The 2,968-nt window shown below is 38.9% G+C and overlaps 1 protein-coding gene across 1 annotated transcript in view; it reads right to left on the reverse strand.

The window, feature by feature from the left end:
* Positions 1-2,968, reverse strand: part of LOC106871147 (transcription initiation protein SPT3 homolog) — a gene marked incomplete at its 3' end in the record, with an annotated part of 102,758 nt that overhangs the window by 26,679 nt on the left and 73,111 nt on the right. Inside the window, exon 6 of the mRNA XM_052977152.1 lies at positions 1,545-1,625. Within this exon, the coding sequence (XP_052833112.1) occupies positions 1,545-1,625 (81 nt within the window). The remainder of the gene's footprint in view (positions 1-1,544; positions 1,626-2,968) is intronic.

Consider the following 2,968-nt stretch of genomic DNA (forward strand, 5'->3'; position numbering starts at 1 on the left):
GTGGAGGTCACTGGTTGTGTTTTTGAAGAATACGACTAATACCATCTTTGGTTTCTTGGGTCTTCTCTAAAGCAATTTATAACAGGAGGGGGAGGTCATCATCATCACCCCTTCAACATTTCCTTCCCTATGATTACATGGGTCAGTGGGAGTTTATTGAGGCGGATTTTCTTCTACAGCTGGGTGCCTTTTCTGTTGCCAACATTCATCTGTTTCCAAGTATTCTTTTATTCTGTTATTCTTTTTACTTGCTTTGGTCATTTGACTGCAGCCATGCTGGAGCACCGCCTTTAGTCGAACAAATTGACCCCAGGACTTATTCTTTTGTGAGCATGGTACTTATTCTATCGGTCTCTTTGGCCACACCACTAAATTGCAGGGACGTAAACACGCCAATATCAGTTGTCAGCGATGGTGGTGCTCATGGGAGGGACAGACACACAAATACATACATATATATATATATGACGGGCTTCTTTCAGTTTCTAGCTACCAAATCCACTCACAAGGCTTTTGGTCATATATATACCCATATTTATTAAGGATGTCCAGAAAAATCTCTCTTTACCTCCCACCTGTGTTCCCAGGCTAGCTTTATCCTTGGTGAACTAGTCCATGGCTTCTATAATCTTTGCAATGTTATTTTTGAAAAATTTTTTTCAATAGTAAGAATTCGTTTTCGTGTTCCAGGTTCTACAATGGGGTCACCAAGTTCGGTTTGGATTCTTTGCAGTGCTTACAGCTGCAGATATTCAATAGGCAAACACTTAGCATGAGAACTTACCAACTTCTCTGAACCTTATGTGCAGACGTGATGCATTTTTCCTTCATTCGCTGACTTAATGATGCCATTGATAACTGCTGGTACCATTACTTCAGAAAATTCCAGAACATCACTGAATGCTTCTCACATGCATATATGTATGTATGTGTGTATATATATATATATATATATATATATATATATATGAAAATCCACTCACAAGGCTTTGGTCGGCCCGAGGCTATAGTAGAAGACACTTGCTCAAGGTGCCATGCAGTGGAACTGAACCCGGAACCATGTAGTTCATAAGCAAGCTACTTACCACACAGCCACTCCTGCGCCTGTATATATATTTATATAAGGTTATGAAGGGTATTGCATTCAACCAAACCCAAAGATACATGTAATACCGAGTAAGTGCTGTATACCGGCTAGTTTTGCCCCATTCGTTGTATAAATATGAGTGGGGAATATAACATAGGGTGTGTATTAGCGTGTGTATGTATAAAGAGAGAAAAGTATAAAGAGAACAATGGCAAAGTTAGAAATATATTTTATATTTTATCCATAAAATATATTTCTAACTTTACCATTGTTCTCTTTATCCTTTTCTCTATTTATATATATTTATTTATTTATTTATGTGTTTCAGCCAAGTGGCTGCGGTCATGCTGGTGCACCATAGTGCAGTGTCTTCTCGGTGTAATATTTTAATTATTGTTGCTGATATTTTTTAAAAAAAGGTGTAAAAAGAGGTAAGAATTTGAGAAGAATTAATTACCTGTTTGATCAAAAGAAGAGATGAAGTCATAACACATCTTATGTCTTTTTTTCTGTGGAGGCTGACCTTGTTTCTCAAGAACTGCAAAAAGGCAGATTTAGCAAAAAAAAATAAAATCAACGAATTCAAGTAAGGAATCTTAATAATGAAATATTTAAAAATATTTGTTTAAAACACAAAAAACAAATGTGCACCGATTATCTTCTCTCGTTGTCTGTATTCTGGAAGAGATTCTGCGAATATATACGGAGGTGAATCAGGAAGTAAGGGTAAAAAGAGTAAAGGCCCCCTTTGGTCGTAAATGACCATGGGATTGCACTTAGAAAGTTACTCTCTGAGGCACAAGTCTGAGCAGTCACCCATGCATACCACTCTCCCCTCTCCATGCCACCGATGTTATCCAAGGGTTAGGCAAAGGGGGCCAATAAGGCTTGGCACCAGTGATGTCACAACTCATTTCTTACAGCTGAGTAAACTGGGACAATGTAAAACAAAGTGACTTGCTTGAGAACACAACACACAGCCTGGTCCGGGAATCGAACTCACTACCTTATGATTGTGAGCTCAACGGTCTAACCACTGAGCCATGCACTGTCACCAAATCAGGCTGTAATGCAATTTTATTTGCATTACCTTCTGAGTCATCCCGCCTCATCATCATCAAGGTCGACTTTGCCTTTCATCCTTTCGGGGGTCGATAAATTAAGTACCAGTTGCATACTGAGGTCGATGTAATCGATTACTCCCCTCCCCTAACATTTCAGGTCTTGTGCCTTTAGTAGATATGATTATTATTATTATTATTATTATTATTATTATTATTATTATTACTACTACTACTACTACTACTACTACTACTACTACTACTACTACTACTACTACTACTACTAAGATTGTTAGCTGGCAGAATCATTACCACACGGGGCCAAATGCATAGCAGCCTTTCATTCATTTTTATGTCCTGGGTTCAAATTCTGCCAGAGATAACTTCTCCTTTATTCCTTTCAGAGTTGATAAAATAAGTACCAGTGATACACTTGGGTTGAGGATATCAACTAAAACTGCAGGACCTGGTGCCAAAATCCGAAACCATTATTATTATTATTATTGTTGTTGTTGTTGTTGTTGTTGTTGTACTCCCTTTTTGCCCTTTATCTTCTGGAACTGCCTCGACCACAGTTGTTTACCTTGGCAGTAAAAGACCAGCAATATGCGGATGTCAAAGAGAGTCACCTCACCTTGTCATTATCCTCAGCGCCGCCGACACCGCCTACCTCCCACCACCACCGCCACCACCACCACAGGCACCTCCCCCACCAGAACCAACAACAACACCAACAACGACAACTAGTTTATGAGAAGAACCAGTGATTCCTTATTTTTGTTTTATCTTTCTTATTTTCATTTTATGGTTCCGCCTATCC

Source organism: Octopus bimaculoides, chromosome 27 (genome assembly GCF_001194135.2).
Source record: "Octopus bimaculoides isolate UCB-OBI-ISO-001 chromosome 27, ASM119413v2, whole genome shotgun sequence".
In the NCBI taxonomy this organism is placed as follows: Eukaryota; Metazoa; Mollusca; class Cephalopoda; order Octopoda; family Octopodidae; genus Octopus; species Octopus bimaculoides.